This window comes from Ornithorhynchus anatinus, chromosome 9 (assembly GCF_004115215.2).
Source record: "Ornithorhynchus anatinus isolate Pmale09 chromosome 9, mOrnAna1.pri.v4, whole genome shotgun sequence".
NCBI lineage: Eukaryota > Metazoa > Chordata > Mammalia > Monotremata > Ornithorhynchidae > Ornithorhynchus > Ornithorhynchus anatinus.
The window spans coordinates 49,452,864-49,470,250 of NC_041736.1; the positions used below are offsets into that span (position 1 = coordinate 49,452,864).

At 45.6% G+C, this 17,387-nt stretch overlaps 1 protein-coding gene across 1 annotated transcript; it reads left to right on the forward strand.

Annotated features, from left to right (window-relative positions):
- Positions 1 to 771: 771 nt before the first annotated feature.
- Positions 772 to 11,589, forward strand: LOC100083742 (prokineticin receptor 2). Its single transcript, XM_029072312.2, has 2 exons — positions 772 to 1,357; positions 10,784 to 11,589. The coding sequence occupies exons 1-2, from the start codon at positions 888 to 890 to the stop codon at positions 11,478 to 11,480; spliced, it is 1,167 nt and encodes a 388-aa protein (XP_028928145.1). The 5' UTR covers positions 772 to 887; the 3' UTR covers positions 11,481 to 11,589.
- The last annotated feature ends 5,798 nt before the right edge of the window (positions 11,590 to 17,387 follow it).

Consider the following 17,387-nt stretch of genomic DNA (forward strand, 5'->3'; position numbering starts at 1 on the left):
AATACCCAGAGTTAGTGTACAGAAGGGTTTATACCTTGCAGATACGCTTGCATCTTGTAGCTACAAAGTGAGGAGTTCAAATGTGATAGAACTGTCATTATGTTGTGCTTTCTCAGCACCTCTGCCGGGTCATTTGGGCCGAAGTACTAGTATTTATTATTTACTGTGTGCAGAGCACTGAAAGTGCGAGGAAAGAATGCACAGGTGGGAGTTAGACATCGCTCCTGGACCTCAGGGGACCCACAGTGGGTGGGTTGAATATTGCATCGAGGCAATTCTCTGAACTGTAAGCTTGTAACGGGAAGGGAACGCATCTACTAATTCTGTTGTACTGTACCCTCCCGAGTGCTTAGTACAGTTTATGGATTGAGCTAAACACCAGTGGTGGATTGAGCTAAAGTGACCTGCCCGTCGTCACACAGCAAGGCAGTGCAGAGCCAAAGTCGGTTTTGGTACCTTACACCCCATTCTGCTAAACCAGGATGTCAAGTGGGATTCCCCTGATTGCTAATGAGCAGCAGGACCCCGTGGGATGAGGTGAACTCTTTTCCTGTTCCCTTTGGCTGGTTATTCAGCCCCAAGGGGATGCTGGGTCTCCAGAACTCCACAGGGCTCTCCTGCCATTTGGCTCCGTCCCGGCCCCGGGGCCTGCCAGCCACCTCCGGCAAATGTGGGCAGCTGGCGGTGGGCAGTGGGCACCATTGAACCGAACCGAACCGTGCCAGGCTCACTGATGGATGTGGCCTGCCGTTCCTGTCTTCCCAGATGTCCGGGAATGCAGCTGAAACTCGCGGCCCTCTCGGCACTCTTCGCCTGATGAAGGCAGAGAGAGGCTGACCGCTCCCTCCGAATCCGCCACCCCGGCCCCGCCGTCCCGTGCCCGCACCATGGGGCCCGAGCTGCGGAACGCCACCGTCCACACCAACCCCGCCGTCCCCTCCGCCCCCCATCGGGACGGCGCCCCCTCCCTCGCTTTCAACCTAAGCTACGGTGACTACGACCTGCCTCTGGACGAGGACGAGGACGTGACCAAGACCCGTACCTTCTTCGCGGCCAAGATCGTGATCGGGGTGGCCCTGGTGGGCATCATGGTGGTCTGCGGCGTCGGCAACTTCATCTTCATCGCCGCCCTGGCCCGCTACAAGAAGCTGCGCAACCTCACCAACCTGCTGATCGCCAATCTGGCCATCTCCGACTTCCTGGTGGCCATCGTCTGCTGCCCCTTCGAGATGGACTACTACGTGGTGCGCCAGCTGAGCTGGGAGCACGGTCACATCCTCTGTGCCTCCGTCAACTACCTGCGCACGGTCTCTCTCTACGTCTCCACCAACGCCCTGCTGGCCATTGCCATGGACAGGTATAGAGGGGGCAGGGTGGGGATATAATGTGTGTGTGTGTGTGTGTGTGTGTGTGTGTGTGTGTGTGGAGTTCCCCTATCTGGAAAGAGTTCAGAACCACATGGGTGTCCAGCTATGATGCCCGTTGAGGCCCAAGCGGCCTTGAGCTGTGGCCAAAAGAAAACTAGCTTTCCCAGCCCCATTTGTGAAGAGATGAGTGGGCAGATCTTTCTTGCATCCCTCACAGCCACTCCCACTTGTAGGAAGAGAAGTACTTGACTTCCTGTTCGTGGCAAGGTAGCCCAAATTCTTCTGGAGTAAGTAGAGATTTCACAATAATAGTAATAATTGTGGTATTCAATGCTTACTATCTGCCAATCACTGTTCTAAGCGCTGGGGTAAATACAAGGTAATCAGGTTGGGCACAGGGACTATGATCCCACATGGGGTTTACAATCTTAATCCCCAATTTACAGATGAGGTAACTGAGGCACAGAGAAGTTAAGCGACTTGCCCAAGGTCACACAACACAGACAAGTGGCAAATTAGAACCCAGAACTTCCTGACTCCCAAGCCCGTGCTCTTGCCACTAGATTCATCAAAGCAGTCCATCAAATAATCCCTCTTTAGCAATAGGTGCTTTTCAAATAAGATGACTAGATGCTTTGCAGAAAATCCGGGGATGTGTGGTTGCAAATTGCCTTGCTTATATTTTGAACAGAACATGCAAATTTTATGAAAAAAACCCAACTCAAAGAGCAGCAACCAACCGATGGTACTTACTGAGTACTTAACTGTGTGCCGAAAATAGCATAGGGTAGTTAAATGACTTCCAGGCCAATATCCAGAACTCCTAGAAGCAGGGAAGTGCTGTGCTGAGAGGAGGAACAGTTGAGTTCTAGGACCAGGCTGAGCCTGGAGTGAATCCCGGGAATCTGGCACGGTTGACCACAGAGGGGCAATAGTCTCCGAAAGTGAGAGCTTCCACTAGTCCCCTTTTAAAGTCACCTTCAAATTGAGCCCCAAGCTCCAGCCCCTCACTGCCCCTTCCATCCTCAGGGCAGGGGAAGCAGTGTGATCTAGTGGAAAGAGCAACACACCTAGGAATCAGATGACCTGGGTACTAATCCCAGCTCTACTCCCTTGCCTGCTGCGTGACCTTGGACAAGTGACTTGCCTTCTCTCTGCCTCAGTTTTTTTCATCTGTAAAATGAAGATCAAGTACGTGTCCTTCCCACTATTTAGACCGTGAGCCCCATGAGGGACAGGGACTGTGTCCATCTGGATCATCTTGTATCTATCCCAGTGTTTAGTACAGTGCTTGGTGCGCATTCAACGCTTAAATCCCACAATTGCTCTTATTATTGGAGCCGCTCTGCTCCATCGCCATCTGCCCGATCTTGCTGCTGGCTGTAGCTATCTTTTCAGGAAGCGACATGACTTCCCCAGAGCTACTTTGACATTTATTGAAGATAATAGTCTGCCCTGGGGTCCTTTTACCTACCCGAATCTGCATCCTTTATTAACTATGCCTCATTAAAGGAGCCCAAGGAGAGATAGAGAGGTTGAATGACTGGCCAGGAGTGAGCTGTTGGCCTCTTAACTTTTGGAAAGGCCTCTTAAATTTTGGAAAGGCAGAGGCTCATCTCTTTCTTATGGTAAAGTTGCAGCTCACAGCTCACAGAATAAGGGGTTGGGTGTTAAGAGCTGGGAAGAGACAGATTGGATGATTTCAGCATCCCCTCCTGCCTGCACAGCGACTCCTCCCCCATCACCTCTGGCATGTTCTCAGATGCTCCAAAGTACCGGATACTCACATTAAATTAGGAAGATCTCTCTGCTCTTGCTCCAACATCCTCCAAAGCAGTTAGTATTGGCGGTATCCAAGCCCCGGAGTTAGATTCAACTAAATGCAGAACATTTTCTCACTTGCCATTTTGTTCACCCGGTCCTATTTTCCAAAGAGAAGAGGAAAGACAGGTCCTCCTGTCCAAAGCCTTGGGGATTTAGTGATTTCATATTGTCCCTTCCTCACCTATTGGTCAGAGAACGATCAAAGGTGCCCAAATTGTGTTAAAACTGATAGAAGTGTAGGGTGCAGAAGGGTGTGTTCATGTGACGGTGGGACAGGTGTGTGAAGTTTGTTTACATTATAGAGGTTTTCAAACAGCACACCTCCCCAGACAGAAGATTACATCTGGAAGGAGACCAGAGTAGAAAGCATCAGTTGGCTGCACCCTATTTCCTCCCTGTCTTCTCTCTCCAGATCTTCAGCACACAGCCGAGGAGTCAAAGGAATACCAAATCAGGCCTTTGGCCATGCTCAGAACTTGCCTGACATACTTTAAAGTGGTATGTGCCGGCAACATAGACGAGGAAGAGGAGGAGGAGGAGGAGGAGGAGGAGGAGGAGGAGGAGGAGGAGGAGGAAGGGTACAGGCTGGAGAGAAGCAGCATTTCCAGATTCAGCACCATACTGACTTGAGTCTAATATAAAGCAATGTGGGCTCCTGTGTGACTTGAAAGGCCCAGACCCTGATCTGAACTCAGCTCCTTTATCCTGCCCCATAAGGCCAACCTGAAATACTCTGTTATTTCAGCTGTCAGCTCTTCACCCGTGCACTGAGGCTAGTTTCAATAGATGACAAGGGAGAAAGTGGGGTAGAAGAATGGAGACTAAGAAAAGAGGGGAGAAGGGGAGAATAAGGATCAGTTAATGTGAGTTTTTGATTTATTTTTCAATCTTTGTAGGACCAGTTTTGCTATCAGGAGTGAAGGGTTGGAACTATGAAAAAGAAAACACCTTTGTAGACTGGTGGGTTGCTTAATTATCTCCAAAGTGGACTGATTTTTTTTTTTTTTAATATGGCCCATTCCCCTTAGGCTTTTCTGGGACGTCCTTCAAGTTCCGACAATAAATCGGAAGGCCCCCTTCTTTGCCTTCATCTCTGAGTGTTTCTGGGTCCAGGCAACTGTTGTCTATTTCAGGTAGCAATGTGGCAGGCTGGCTTCCAGTTAACAGTCACATACAGGGCACTGAGAACTAGGTGCGGTCGTAGATACCGGATTAGTCAGGTTATGGGCTCCAGAAGCACAAAAGAATAAGGCCAGTGAAAATGTTTGTTGGGAAATGAGAATGATTTCCTTTCTTGTTTCTGGCACTGAAACATTTCTTTCCATTTGTGAGGAAATAAGGCAAAGTGAACCATTGGGCTACCATTTTATTTAAGTGGCTTTGAAGGTGAAGAATTAATCAGTGGTATTTATTGAGTACTTACTGTGTGCAGAGCACTGGATTCAGAGCTTGGAAGAGTGGAATATAATCGAGTCGGTAGCTACATTCCCTGCCCACAAGAGACAGGTTTTTGAGTCTGAGGCCTGCTCAGTCAATCACCGTTCTGGACAGGGACCGTATCTATCAACTCTGTTATATCGTATTCTCCCAAGCACTTAGTACGGTGTTCTGCACCTGGTAAGCACTCAAATACGATTGATTGATTGATTGATTGATTGGTGTGTGTGCCTTCGGCACTACATGCTTGGGAGAGCACTACAGTAACAAAACACTCATTCCCTGCCCTTAGGTAGTTTACATACTAATGGGGAAGAAGGATGAAAAGGATTTACAAATAGTGTGAGCAGGAGGAAGAACACGATCCAACAAGAGGACTATTGAGGATAGTCTGCTCTCTAACCTGCCCGAATCTTCATCCTTAATTAACTGTGCCTCATTGTCTCCAGGAGGTCCCACAGATCACACAGCAGACAAATGGTGGATGTAGGATTAGAACCCAGGTCCTCTGACTCCCAAACCCGTGCCCTAACACAGATCCAACAAGAAGACTATTGAGGATAGTCTGCTCTCTAACCTGCCCGAATCTCCATCCTTAATTAACTGTGCCTCATTGTCTCCAGGAGGTCCCACAGATCACACAGCGGACAAGTGGTGGATGTAGGATTAGAACCCAGGTCCTCTGACTCCCAAACCCGTGCCCTTCCCACTAGGCCGGGCTGCTCCAATGGTGACCGCTGGGCTGACATGACTTGGGTCTTGGGAAATGTTCAGGCAAGACTTCTGGAGGAAGGACATTTTTAAGGAGGGCTTGGATTGAGAAAGACAGTTGTAGTCTGGCAGATTTGGGGGAGGGAAAGGCATGAGCAAGCGGGAGAGGCACGGAAGAAAAGAGGGTGGTAATAGCTTTACGATGATCTTGGGAGGAAATTAACTCATTTCATCCATGTCACCGGATCTGGGGGTTGAGATATAGGGTGAGGTTGAATCTCTGGCAGGGTGTATACACAAATGGACACAGGGTGGACACAAATAAAAAGGCATCATCCATATCCATTTTTTATCGTCTTGTTCTTTTAATTTAGGTAAGTGAAAATCTTTTTTTTCACAAGCAAACAGCATAGAGCCACTGACCGCACATATTTAAAAGGAGTTTAAAAAATCCCTAAAGCTTTATTCACATAAAAATGCTCTGCATATGGGTGATTTCTTCACTTGAGGCTCCATGGAACCAATCAGTAATAATTCCAGAATTTCTGATTTTCTAGGATTCTTGGAAATGATTCCTCTTTCATGTGTGTCCCATTTCATTAAGATGAAGCCTGAAAAAATCTGAAGCATATGGATCGATAGATATATTTTTACAGTCCCAGAGGTTAGTTGAAACTCTTCATTAAACTTGGAAATCTCCTTGTTTGAGAAGCCAAAAATCTTACAGAGAGTTTTTGCTCCATCACTGACCTATCATCTCTGAAGGGGCCGGAGGGATTGAAGCATTCTGGCCAGATAGGTGGGTGGGTGGCCAACTCTCCTATTCTTAAAGATCTTCAACAAAGTAGATTCCATCATCTTCTTTCCAAACTGATTTCTATGCTTGGAACCATGATTGTCAGGAAGTTTAGGTTTCTGAGGGAAGGAACCATGTCCTTTACTTCAATCAATCAACTGCATTTATTAACTGTTTACTGTGGGCAGAACACTGTCTAAGTCCTTGGAGAGTACAATAGAACAGAGTTGGCAGACACGTTCCCTCTCCACAATGAGGTTATGGTCTAGAGAAGCAGCATGGCTTAGTGGAAAGAGCACGAGCTTGGGAGGCAGAGGTAGTGGGTTCTAATCCCGGTTCGTCCACTTGTCTGCTGTGTGCCCTTGGGGAAGTCACTTAACTTCTCTGTGCCTCAGTGACCTCATCTGTAGAAATGGGGATTAAAAAACGTGAACCCCACTTGGGACAATCTGATTACCCTGAATCTACCCCAGCGCTTAGAACAGTGCTCAGCGCATAGTAAGCGCTTAACAAATGCCATAATTATTATTATTATTATTATTAGAGTGGGTGGTTTACTTGTATTACTTTTAGTATAGATTCCTCAATTGCTTAGTTTAGTAGACACTTAAATCACAGCTGTTGATGATGCTGATCCAATAACGGACCCAAATCTTTCCCTTGTAATTTCAGCCTATTTCCTCTTGCTTTGCCCCATTGGAGATGTTGATGTAGGCCACCAGATCAGTAAATATATAACACATTATAAGACACATATTGCACGGGAGTAGCCTGAAAGGAGAAACTTTGGTTAAATGATTCATTGAAACTATTGAAACTACTGGGACTTTCATATGTGTCTCTTTGGAGAATAGCTTTTATCTACCCCAGTGTTGTGAACAGTGCTTGGCACGTAATAAGCACTTAAATACCACAATTTAATTTTGTCGACACAGTGATTACCTAAGGATTGTCACTTTTTACCAGGGATCTACTGCGGCATTTGAAACTGAACAGTGCCAAAATTTGCAACAATCTGAGACGAACGCATTGAGCAAAACAGAGACTCATCCAAAATTCATCTTTCAGAAGCTAGACATTAGGTGGAGCTTGATTGATTTCTGATCCCAGCCCTCCTTGTTAAGGCAAATAATGCTCCAAACTCTTTTCCTCTTTCACTAGTATTTATTGAGTGCCTACTTTGTGCAAGAGCACTAAGCTAACCCCGCACAAATATGCTAGAAGGTTAGGTCAAAAGAAGCTCACACACATAATCTGTCATGATGCGAGTCTGAATGGTGGAATGGTTGCACATGTAAACACAAAATGTTTTAGGTGGAAGAAAGAAATTGCTCGTGCCTTCCTGATACTTCCAGCCACTCAGTGGCCCAGTCAAAAGAGACACATAATGGATGAAAATGATCTTTTCCCAACATGAAGGTAACCGTCACCAGCATACCTTTCCCCCTCTAGACTATAAGCTCGTTCTGGGGGGAAACGTGTCTGCTCTGTTGTAGTGCACTATTCCAAGCTCTTAATAGAGTACTCTGCACAGAGTAAGCGCTCACTAAATACCACTGATTGGTTGATTTTTCAGCTTGTCACTTGAGTGTCTCAACTCCACGCCTCAGGGTCTAGATAGTCAGGGAGAGAAGCATTTGCTAGGGGACCAGCCTCAACTCAACTTGAGAGATCTGGAGGATATTTCACCATTCGTGTTCCTTGGTGGGTCTAGTAACTGCTGATAAGGGTGATAGCGGAGGCGCATGTTCTGTTAGAGTTGGAAGTGTGGAATGCCCTTGTACCTAACCTCCCATCAGCGCTCTTTCATCCCCTTGGTATTTCTGGGGAATTTCCTAGTCAATAGTTTTGTCCCTTGCTCTCTGTTAAATGTCAACAATAAATTGATTTGGGACTGGCTGCACACACAGCAAGGCAGAAACAGATCCATGAGCAGGGGAAAATTAAGCAGCTGCTGTTTTTCTTCAGGAATATTAACCCAGATGGAGAGGGGCAATGTGTGTGTGTGTGTGTGTGTGTGTGTGAGAGAGAGAGAGAGAGAGACAGAGAGAGAAGTTGCAGTAGTTTGCCAAAGTCTACAGAGCCAAAAGTAATACAGAAGCAGTGTGCTCTAGTGGATAGAGCACAGGCCTTGGATTTAGATGATCTGGGTTCTAATGCCTACTCCGCCACTTTGCTGTGTGACCACAGGCAACGTCTCTGGGCCTCAGTTACCTCGTCTGTAAATCAGGATTATTATTAATAATAATAATGATATTCATTAAGCGCTTACCTTGTGCCAGGCACTGTGCTAAGTGCTGGAGTGGATACAAGCAAATTGAGTTGGACACGGTCCCTGTCCCATATAGTCTCAATCCCCATATTACAGATGAAGTAACTGAGGTACACAGAAGTGAAGTGACTTGCCCACGGTCACCCAGCAGACAAGTGGCGGAGCCGGGATTTGAACCCATGACCTTCTGACTCCCAGGCCCATGCTTTATCCACTACACCATGCTGCTTCTTAAGACTGTGAGCCCTGTGTCGGTCACAGACTGTGGTGCAACCCGATTATTCATTCAATAATATTTATTGAGCGCTTACTATGTGCAGAGCATCTACCCTAGTGTCCAGTACAGTGCCTGGCACATAGTAAGCACTTACCCATTAAGAAAAAAAAAGGGAGACAGATAATCAAGAGGACATTGATTCAAACTCAGCCCACGAGCAGCTTGCAAAATAACGTGAGTAAAAGAATGTGTGGGCACACGGGAAGGGTCCACAATTAAAGGGAGTCAGAATAGGAGGCAAAAATAGATTTGACTATTCTGTTATCTTGCTACAGTTGGCTTAGTGGAAAGAGCACAGGCTTGGGTGCCAGAGGATGTGGAGTCTAATCACACCTCTGCCACTTGTCTGCTGTGTGACCTTGGGCAAGCCACTTAACTTCTCTGTGCCTCAGTTACCTCATCTGTACAATTGGGAATTAAGACTGTGAGCCCCATGTGGGACAACCTGATTACCTTATATTTACTCCAGTGCTTAGAACAGTACTTGGCACATAGTAAGTGCTTAACAAATACCATAATAATCATAATAATAGCAAGAGCAATACAGTTTTGCTCTTCAAATCATTTTTTACTGTACAATCCTCTGGCATCTCAAAGCTCCAGGTGACCAACCCTGTGTGGGGAAAAGAACATTTCAGCCTTCATCATGTTCCAAACATTGGGAAACTAAGCCTCTCCCCAGAGTAGCCCTGGGGTCCAAAGGAGGGATGGGAGTTGCCTTGGTTCTTGGGCAGAACCCCAGAACTCCAATTTTGGGGGAGCCATAGGCTACATGGTACCCACGTCGGCCGGCCTTCCCCTCTAAATTCTGAATTTAAATTAGAAAACGAAAAAGGACAATTCAAACCTTGAGTCGTGACAAGGAATAAAGGAAAATAAGATATGCAAATGAAATTATGATAAAAGGCATTTTAGGATCCTAAGGGGATTGGCTGCTCAAGTGAAGCATTTGGAATTCATTTGGAACCATCAAGGACAATTAGGGAAGACATCACAAGTCTCAGATGAATGAAGCTGAAGTGAGGTTGACTGGTTAAAATGTTTGAATCTGGAAATCGTTTTCTGCTAACTTAATATTTGCACTGCATATAGTGTAGCCAAACAGAGAAAATCCATAAACCCCTAGGTTCTGGTCATGAGTAATAACTTGGCTTGAGTTATTTAAGAGTGGATTACATGAGACAGCCATTATGGCCTTTAGAAAGGACACTTACAAAAATCAAAGCCGGCAGCACCTTCTTTTTTTGTTATTGTTGTACTGAGTAAAGTCGTTGGATAAAAATCCACTGATGGGGTAGACCCGCTTAAAGACCAAAAATAACAAACATAAATATTAATACAGCCAGCTAGAGTGACTAGGTGTTAAAAATCCACCCAGGTGTAGTTAGCAGTCTATGCGAGGGAGTGAATTGCTCTTCAGTGAAATTTCCCAGTGGCACCCAATTGGGGTGCCTCTTGCTAGTGGTTAGAAGGAAAACAGAAAGTTAAAGGTGGGGGTAATATTGGTGGGCGAAAAAAGCCCAAATGAGCATGAGCCTCTTTTCCTGGTAACCCATAAAGTCTCCCAAAAACCTAACAAAGGAAACTGGAAGGAGAGACAAAGAGCCCTTACACTTTAACTGCCACTGCTCAATTTTCTTTGAACCTAATCTGGCTTCCTTTACTCTGAGCACAGGGGCCCGGGTTCCGCTCTCAGTCTGTCAATGGCATTTATTGAGCATTTTCATTGTGCAGAGCACTCTACTTGCCATGTGGGAGAGTATAATAGAATAAGTAGTTATGAACGCTGCCCTCAAAGAGCTTACAGTCAAGTGCTTAAAAGTATAGTAAGTGCTTGATAACTCCAACTGATTAATTAGTTCCCATATACACAATGCCTGTTCTGTCTCCCCAGCAATCCATAGTTGATTGGATTCCCCCAAAGCTTTTGGAAGAAGTCGTTAACCTTCATATTTCCCCTAGAGAGAGTTCTGTTCTTTCATCTATCTTACTCTGGATCTCAATGCTGATGTTTTGTTTCTGCTGTTATTGTGTGTGTGTGTGTGTGTGTGTGTGTGTGTGTTGGGTGCTTACGTGTGCACCCATCTGTGTTTTCTTAGATATCTGGCCATTGTCCACCCGCTGAAGCCTAGGATGAATTACCAGACAGCCAGTCTCCTGATTGCGTTGGTCTGGCTGGTGTCCATCCTCATCGCCATCCCGTCAGCGTATTTTGCCACCGAGACGGTCCTCTTTATCGTCAAAAGTCAGGAGAAGATTTTCTGTGGCCAGATCTGGCCAGTGGACCAGCAGATGTACTACAAGTCGTACTTCCTCTTCATCTTCGGGATCGAGTTTGTGGGCCCCGTCCTCGCCATGACCCTGTGTTACGCCAGGATCTCCCAAGAGCTCTGGTTCAAGGCGGTGCCCGGCTTCCAGACGGAGCAGATCCGGAAGCGGCTGCGGTGCCGCAGGAAGACCGTCCTGGTCCTCATGGGCATCCTCACGGCCTACGTGGTCTGCTGGGCCCCGTTCTACGGGTTCACCATCGTGCGAGACTTTTTCCCCACCGTGTTTGTGAAGGAGAAGCACTACCTCACGGCCTTCTACATCGTCGAGTGCATCGCCATGAGCAACAGCATGATCAACACCATGTGCTTCGTGACTGTGAAAAACAACACCATGAAGTACTTCAAGAAGATCCTGCTGCTCCGGTGGAGATCCACCTATAACGGGAGCAAAACCAGCGCCGACGTCGATCTCAAAACCAGCGGGCTGCCCGCCACCGAGGAGGTGGACTGCATCCGGTTAAAATAACCGATCTGATTTTTGGACAGCGTGCGCACGTGTACATGTGGCAGGTGTTTCCGTGCTCCTCTAGATTGTAAACTCCTTGTAGGCAGAGACTCTACCAATTCTATTCTTTTTTTATGGCTTGTGGTAAGCGTTCAGTATGCGTCAAGCACTGGGGTAAGATACAAATTAGTCAGGTCAGGCACAGTCCCTGTCCATGGGACTTACAGTCTAAGTAGGAGGGAGAACAGAGATTGAATCCCCATTTTACAGTTGAGGAAACTGAGGCACAGAGTAGTCAAGTGACTTGCAAGCAAGTGGCGGAGCTGGGATTAGAACCCAGGTCTTCTGGTTTCTAAGCCTGTGTTTTTTCCCGCTGGACCACTCTGCCTCCACTCTGCCGTTACTCGCTGAAGAGCTTAGTACAGTGCTCTTCAACAAATGCCATTGATTGATCTTCTGTTTCATTAGCTCTACGGTGGTACTTGCCAGACATTAGCGTGGGAGCCGTTCTCAGTCCGGACCCAGAAAATTCCTGACCCTCTCTTTTCCCAGAGAAATGGCTATAAGACTTTCCCCCTCACTTGTCTTCTGATTGCTGGAGCATTCCCTGAGTCAGGCAGGTCAGAGCAGGAGGGGCTGTGCCTTCCCCAGTTTACCCTGTTGACCCCAGGCTTTCTGGGGGGCTCTGGACCAGGTCCTCCCCATCCTTAAGAATGTTCTGTTAACTGCTTCCAGCTTCTTATAAAGGAAAAAATCCCTCTACTTTGGCTACAGGATTCAGGATTCCCTCTCTGTCTTTCTTTGTGCTGAAGGTAACTTTCCCATCTCTCGTTTCTCCCCCAGTATTATGGATGTGAAGTGCTAGTCTCCACTGCAATCAGGAACAGAAAGTTGTACCTTTTGGATTGCAGTTTGTCCAGTTGATACAAACCTGCTGAACTCTAATGCCTCATTCAGTCTGTTCCTAAAATGCTTATTGTGATGGTCTCCAATGCTATTTTTCTTATTTCCCATTTGTATAGCTCCAAGGCAATGTGTGGCTTTCACTTTGTTCGTGAGTAACAGTGAAGTGCAGTTCACCTTAGCCACACAAGTTGCAGTGTGTGAATCTTTCTTCTTTTTCACAGTTTCAAGTCAAGGCTTTTATCTCCTGCTACAATTCCCTTCCATCCCTTACAACCTGAAATGTGTAGCCCCGCTAATTCTGACAGGTAAAGCGTTTCTAAATACTCATGGCTGTTTGTGATTTTGGTGTTCCTTTGTAAAATAATAAATTTGATGGTTTGACCTCTGTATTCATGGGTGGTGCGGTTGTGTTGATTTTTCTTTCATGTTTTAGTCTAAATTCTTCTTCTAGAATCTGATTATTTCATTCGAAAAGGTGGTAGGGAAAACAGTGTTGACAACCTCTTTCACTCCTGCACGTTAACACCCACCTGGCAATTAGAATCCCACCAGAAATTTGTCAAAAGAATAATTTGCTTATTTATATATTTTGCTGACAAAATCGTATTTCTCAAAGGCTTATTTAGCTTTAAGTGCATCCTCTCATTTGACAATGCATTTGAGAAGCAGTGTGGCCTAGTGGAAAGAGTAAAAAAACTGGGAGCTAAGAGACTTGGGTTCAAATCCTAGCTCTGCCACTTGCTTTCTGGGTGACCTTGGCAAGTCACTTAAATTTTCTGTACCTCTGGTTTACCAATTTATAAAATGGGGATGAAATACTTGCTCTCTCTCTCCCTTTTAGACTGTAAGCCCCATGCGTGACAGGGAATGCATCCGACTTGATTATCGCATACCTACTCCAATGCCTAGTACAGTGTTTGGCACATATTGTCTAACAGATGCACTTATTTGTATTAATATCACCTTATCTGCATTCTACAGCATTGGCGTATTGGAGGAACAATCCTGATTTTATTAAGGCAGATAATGAAAATTCATTAGCCAACACAAAGCCAGAAGACTAGGTTTGTGATCAGATTGTTCAAAAACTCTCACTGCTGTTTACAGATTTGAAAATGGTTTTGAAATTGAAGAAGCTGCTAATTCAAGTATCTCAGCAAACCTCATCTGTGTAGAGGGAAATGCTGCATTTTCTGGGATTATTAGAAAACTGTGGCGATGTCTTCTACTTCTGGTTGGAAAATTCGAGCTGTTTTAAAACGTAAACAGAATATGAAGAAAAGTACTGTCTAGTTTTCTCTAGTAGGTAGTTGATTTTTACCAGTGTATTTTTTTACTGTTGATATGTAATGAATATCATTACTAATACTCCAGGATGAAAAGGAGTAAGTCAGAGGGGCTCAATTAATTCTTCACTGGATTTTACTGAGGAAAATGAGAGTGATTTCTGTAGCAAACAGGAATGAGGACTAACATTTCCAAACACTGTTCTAAGCACTGGGGTCGGTACAAGTTAATTAGGTTGGACACAGTCCCTGTCCCACACGGGGTTCACTGCCTAAGTAGGAGGGAGAAATATTGAATCCCCATTTTACAGTGGAGGAAACTGAGGCACGGAGAAGTGAAGTGACTTGCCCAAGGTCACCCAGCAGGTAAGAGGTGGAGCCGGGATTAGAACAAAGGCCCCCTGACTCCCAGGGGCTCTTTCCACTAGGCAACACTGCACCCTGTTGAGGTGAGTTTGTTCAGCTCAACACCCCCCAGCTGTTGCTGCTTTAGCCTTCAGAAGAAGAGGCAGAGTGATGACTGATTCCAAACCTTACCCATTGTGTTGTATTGTCAAGAGGGGCACTGGTTTTTTTTCCTCTAAAACCCTTTACTTTTTTTCCGACTTTGTCTCCTGATATGGAGATCTAACCAAGTCACTTCTCTTGCCCAGATACAAAGCCCAAACACAGAATCAAACCTATGAATGGAATTACTTAGTGATCAAAACATACACACACACACACACACACACACACACACACACACACAGCAACCAACTTTGTGGGTTTCCTTATTCAGGTGTGTTAAGGAATGATGGAAAGAGCAACTAAGATCTCACGGGGCCAGTTCTCTAAAGAGTAGTCATTATGGACATAAGGCCAGAGCAGTTTTATCAACGGTCAGAAGAATCTAGAGCTATTTTTGGTTTTAGGAATGACATATATGTGGATTTTTTTTAAAGAGAAGCAGCAAGCCCTAATGTAAAGAGCATGGGCCTGGGAATCAATCAATCAATGGTATTTACTGACCTCTTACGTTGTGCAGAGCACTGTACTAAGCACTTGGAATTAATCCTGGCTCTACCACCTGCCTGCTGGGTGATCTTGGACAGGTCCCTTAAGTTCTCTGTTTCTCAGTTTGTTCACCTGTAAACGTTTAAATGATTGTTCTCCCTTCTTTTTAGACTGTGAATCCCATATGGGGCAGGGTCTGTGTCTGACCTAGTTATCGTATATCAACCCCAGTGCTGAACTCAATGTTTGGCATATAGTAAATGCTTAATAAATACCATAGTTATTATTGCTACTACTTTTTTTTTAAATAGACCAACCCTAGGGATCAGTCATGACCACAGATACTCATTTAATGCTTTTTCATAATTTGTGTCAGTTAAATCATTTAGAGAGAAGCGACTAACCTATGGAAAAGAGCACACACCAAAACTGTCCTTTTAAAACTTCCATTATCGAGTGAAATCAAAAGGAGGTGAGCACACATCTGTTATTACTGATATTACCCTCTGGAGCGAGTAACTTTTTCTTACTCCCATCACTTCTTATCTTTATTGACGATTTTAATTTCCCATCTTCAGATTTATTCTTCAATAGGGCCAGACTCCTCAATCAGATAACTATGAGCGGTAATGGGATAAGTCATTGGCCCAGAACGCCCCATTGACGTCCCAGCTCCCAGTAACATCCCGGCATGAGGCACTTCTTCCCAGGAAGCAGCTGACTCACAGCAACTTGCCATCGGCTCCGACCTCGGTACAACAATATGACGTTTCCTTTTTTGTTTTCTTCCCTCGCAGCTGCTATTCAAGGTACCCGATCTGTGTTCTAGAAGCCGCTCCGTGCCTCTCGGGGACCCCAAGAGCCAATAAAAACAAGTGGCAGACCACAGATCTGGGTGTCAGGAGAGCTGTGTTCCAGTCCCAACTCTGTCACTCACCTGCTCTGTGATTTCAGGCACTTCATTCAACCTCTCTGGGCTTGTTTCCTCACACAAAAATGGGGATAGTGGTCCTTTCGTCACAGGACCCCTATGGAGACAAAAGAGATAAATGATTTTAAAGCACTTTGGAAAAAGGAAAGAGCATTGTACAAATTCCAGGTGTTATATCACGGAGTCATCTGGGAGTAATCCTATCTGGAATCTAATGTCTGTCTCCCCTGGTAAATTGTAAGTTCCTTGAGGATAAGGATAATGACTATCTGTTGTACTCTCCCGAGCACTTAGTACAGTGATCTGCACATAGTAAGAGGTCAACAAATACCAGTGATTGATTCATACACATGTCCTTCTAATCTGTCATGGGCTAAGACAAGGCCTTTAGGCAGAAATCCAGCTCCAGGAAGCGCCACACAATGTTTCTGGTCATAAATGGCACCAAATCCTTTCTGAGCCACAGACCAGTCAGTAGGTTTCAAAAAGGCAGAAAGGTTAATGATTTCATGATCGTCCTCTCCCTCTTTCTTCCCCACCTCCCAGATGGGCAGCTGCCTCGACTCTGAGCCTCTCCAACTCTGCTGTTAATAATAATAATAATAATAATAACGATAATAATAACTATGGTATTTGTTAAATGCTCACTATGTGCCAGGTGCCGTACTAAGCACGGGAGTAGAAGCAAGCAAATTGGGTTGGACGTAGTCACCGTCCCATGGGGGACTGAGTCTAAATCCCCATTTTGCAGATGAGGTGACTGAGGCACAGAGAAGTGAAGTGACTTACCCAAGGCCACACAGCAGACACGTGGCAGAGCCGGGATTAGAACCCACAACCTTCCGACTCCCAGGCCCGTGCTCTATCCACTATGCCATTGCCTCCTATAACTATAAGAAAAGAGTAGGTCAGTAATACAGACTGAATGGTCCCCGTCAAACCCAATGTGGTTTTTTTTTCTTTTCTGGGACCATCTGGCACCCATGATGGTGGAGGGGTCACCACCCGCCCCACCCCACTGGAGCAGAGAATGAGGGCCAACAGTGGAAGGGTTGAAAACGGTAAGTTTGGGGGCTCTGCTCTGGGGGACTGCCATCAACAAGCTAAAGCAATCTTCCTCCTGTAAGTAAGCATATTTTAAAAGAAATCAGATGGGTCTTAGAAAATAGGGCAGAGGACCAATTTCCAGTCTTTTCAAATAGCTTCCTGGCTTCCTTTTTACTTTTCTTTGACTTCTGGCCAGCCCTTGACCCTCCTTATCTTTCTCTCCATGCCCCTTATTCCTTCACTAGTTAAATACACCACTTAAGAAGCCTCAAAAATCATTCCACAGTCTCATTTTTTCCAACTCTTTTCTATTCGCTTTTTGGTAGTCCATAGTGGATAGGGTATCTAGATTTTCCCATTTTGACCCACCGGACAGAGTTTCTGCTCTGAGAATTTGATGATCGGGGGATCACCGTCCACTGATTCCAGCGGGCCGGACTAGGAGGTTCTTCCCATTAGTTAAGGTTTACTCTCCAGTTGGCATGTTTTTCGCATTCATCCCTAACATCCCTAACATCCCAGGCCAATTTCCCAGGGCGAAGGGTCCCGGGGTCATTTACCTTGCAGTGATCCCCTTGTACCAGCAGATGGCGCGAGGTGCCGAGGAGTTAAGAACCCATTCATTCATTCATTCATTCAATCGTATTTATTGAGCGCTTACTGTGTACAGAGCACTGGACTAAGCGCTCGGAAAGTACAATTCAACAACAGATAGAGACAATCCCTACCCAACACTGTCTCACAGTCCAGAACCTATCTCAC

Bases quoted from the DNA above. Each gene is read 5' to 3' on its own strand.
- LOC100083742 (XM_029072312.2), top strand. From the start codon at position 888: ATGGGGCCCGAGCTGCGGAACGCCACCGTCCACACCAACCCCGCCGTC. The intron at 1,358-10,783 runs GTATAGAGGGGG...GTGTTTTCTTAG, and splicing joins CTGGCCATTGCCATGGACAG to ATATCTGGCCATTGTCCACC.